General features: G+C 36.6%; 1 protein-coding gene across 1 annotated transcript in view; it reads right to left on the bottom strand.

The window, feature by feature from the left end:
• The window catches only part of LOC107618587, an 8,925-nt gene that overhangs the window by 2,378 nt on the left and 4,194 nt on the right, over positions 1-2,353 (bottom strand). Inside the window, exons 5-10 of the mRNA XM_021110848.1 lie at positions 2,068-2,353; positions 1,477-1,726; positions 1,284-1,350; positions 766-864; positions 542-644; positions 131-259 (exon numbers count right to left, since the gene is read on the bottom strand). Coding sequence (XP_020966507.1) covers positions 131-259; positions 542-644; positions 766-864; positions 1,284-1,350; positions 1,477-1,726; positions 2,068-2,353 — 934 coding nt within the window. The remainder of the gene's footprint in view (positions 1-130; positions 260-541; positions 645-765; positions 865-1,283; positions 1,351-1,476; positions 1,727-2,067) is intronic.

Below are 2,353 nucleotides of genomic sequence, written 5' to 3'. Positions count from 1 at the left end.
TATATATATATATATATATATATAGTTTACACTTTACAACATAAATTGAGGAAAAAAGTTTTCAAAGGATCGATGATATGTTATCTTGTGTAGGATTTTCGATTATTCTGAGACAATAATTAACAATCACCTTTGGCCAACCTCCAGCAAGACTTTCAATAACCATTTTCGCAGCTATTGTTCCAAAGGCGGCGTGGCGCGCCTCATTTAACAAATTGCATGTGTACTCAGTTGGGAACCTCATTAAGTAGCGAACAGCCTGATGAGCAACAATGTTATGGAAACAAAATTGAGAAATGTTAGGTGATTAATAGCTTTTATCAATATTAACAAAAATTTTTTGGCCAACACCTTATTTTTATACTATTAAAATTTTGTTTAGTGTTTAGAGTTAAGAACTTAATATTTAAGGTTTAGTTAGTTAAAGTGTTGACAAAAAAAATAAATTTTTCTAGTCAGGTAACATTGCTCAACAAAATTTTGATCTCAAACTATTGCCAAAATTAGGATATAGTTTTTTGTTTGTCTATTGATTAAGTACCTGTGCTCTCCACCACCTTCTATCCATTTTTCTATGAGAAACCAGCAGGCTCCCATTGACATCAGTTGTAGGTTGCAAATAACTCCACGGCGCACCCCATTTCCTGCACGATATGTTGGCATCGAAAGAGTAACTTTCAAAGGATCAACATTCTACCAAAAAGTGGCGGTGTCAAATAAAAGAAAACAGAAGAAATGTATATAATTGCAGGCGTAAGAACTTACCTAGGAGTTGGTCCAGCCCATATGTGCTTGGATGTATAACTTTCTTTTATTGTCACAATTCCGTTATTCCGTGCCTCTTCGCTTTTCATCAATTCAAATGTAAGTAACGCACAGCCTGGAAACAATATTTGTGGCATCAACATGAATTCATGAAGCAGTCACACAAAATAAGAGGGAAACTGATCACTGAAGAAAATTGGGAAAATGTGGACATAACTCTTTAATGCATTTCTTATGAGTACCCTACCTGTGCCCTCCACCACCGCATATCCATCTTTCTATGTGAAGTAATCAAGCTGCCATTTATATCAGTTGTTGGTTGCAGATACTTCCAAGGTTCACCCCATATTCTGCACCATAAAAACTAAAATTCTTTAAGTAATCATTAATGTATAACTGCAGTTGTAGTTGGAACTTACCTAGGAGTTGGCCCTGCCCATATATGCTTTGATGTGTAATTTTCTTTCGCAGTCAAAATTCCTTTACTCCAAGCATCTTCGCTTTTCATTAGTTCTAATGCTCGTCGACGACACTCTAGGGAGGCTTCTGGAAAGAAGTAACAACTCCAACTAGACCGCGACGACGCTGAAGATAAAAAAAATGCCATTTACATTATCATCAAAATTCAAATTGGTCTTGTGCTAAGATCATTCATATTGCGAATCTCAAAACTAAATTCAAGATATGTTTGGCTCAAAAATAGATATATACCTTTGCAACCATCATGATCAGCTCTGTTGTAATAGTTCGCAACAAGTACTCTGCCTTCACTGATTGCAATAGCAAGAAGTCCACACATACCGGCAATCTGAGCTCCGATACCAAATCCTGGCAATCTCTCCCAGTCAGCTACAAGGAACTTCACATTCGGGTCTCTGCAGTCTACAGGATGCTGATGAATCCATATATCGCGCTGCACTTTTCTAGTCATTGGATAGTTTTCTTCATCGGATCCTGCAATCTGCAAAATCTTCTATGTAAACAAACTTGGAAGTAATTGCAACATTTCATCTTATTCCTTAAATGCAAAAAATCACCAGCACAATTTTTGTATATTTGGTCGATTAAAGTTATGTCCTAAATGTTTGGAAAGATTTATTCTTTTAATTAGTTAATAATTTAGTGAGAATTTACTATTGCCATTATCATTTCTAAATAAAACTAACTTAAGGTATACTAGAAATGAATATTGGCTATGAAAAAAAAGTAATGCTGCCACACTTGGAAAGTACGCTAAACAAATCTGTTAGCAAAAATGTTTACGCTGAGTCCAAAATATCTTAGAAAACTCTAAGATCATACCCATGGTGGATAAGTCCCCTCTGAAACAGCCTGATACTTAAGTTCTTTAATCTGCTCGATTGACGAAGCAACAGGATGTGTGTCTAAGAACCCCTTCCAACTAGTCCATGGTGGGAAGCTCTCATTCCCCGTACGCTGATCAAGACGGCCGTAGAGCTTTGTCTTCGCCTTGCAATTTTCTAAATGTGGGGCATTAGGAATATCAGGCACATTAACTCCATCTTTCATCAAGTAATTACCACCTCCCCCGGTTTTCGATTTAGTTAGCTCTGCATTCCAAGCTGAA

The sequence above is a fragment of the Arachis ipaensis genome, chromosome B09 (genome assembly GCF_000816755.2).
Source record: "Arachis ipaensis cultivar K30076 chromosome B09, Araip1.1, whole genome shotgun sequence".
In the NCBI taxonomy this organism is placed as follows: domain Eukaryota; kingdom Viridiplantae; phylum Streptophyta; class Magnoliopsida; order Fabales; family Fabaceae; genus Arachis; species Arachis ipaensis.
Note: the sequence above shows the minus strand (reverse complement) of the source record. Positions and strands in the feature narration are given on the sequence as shown.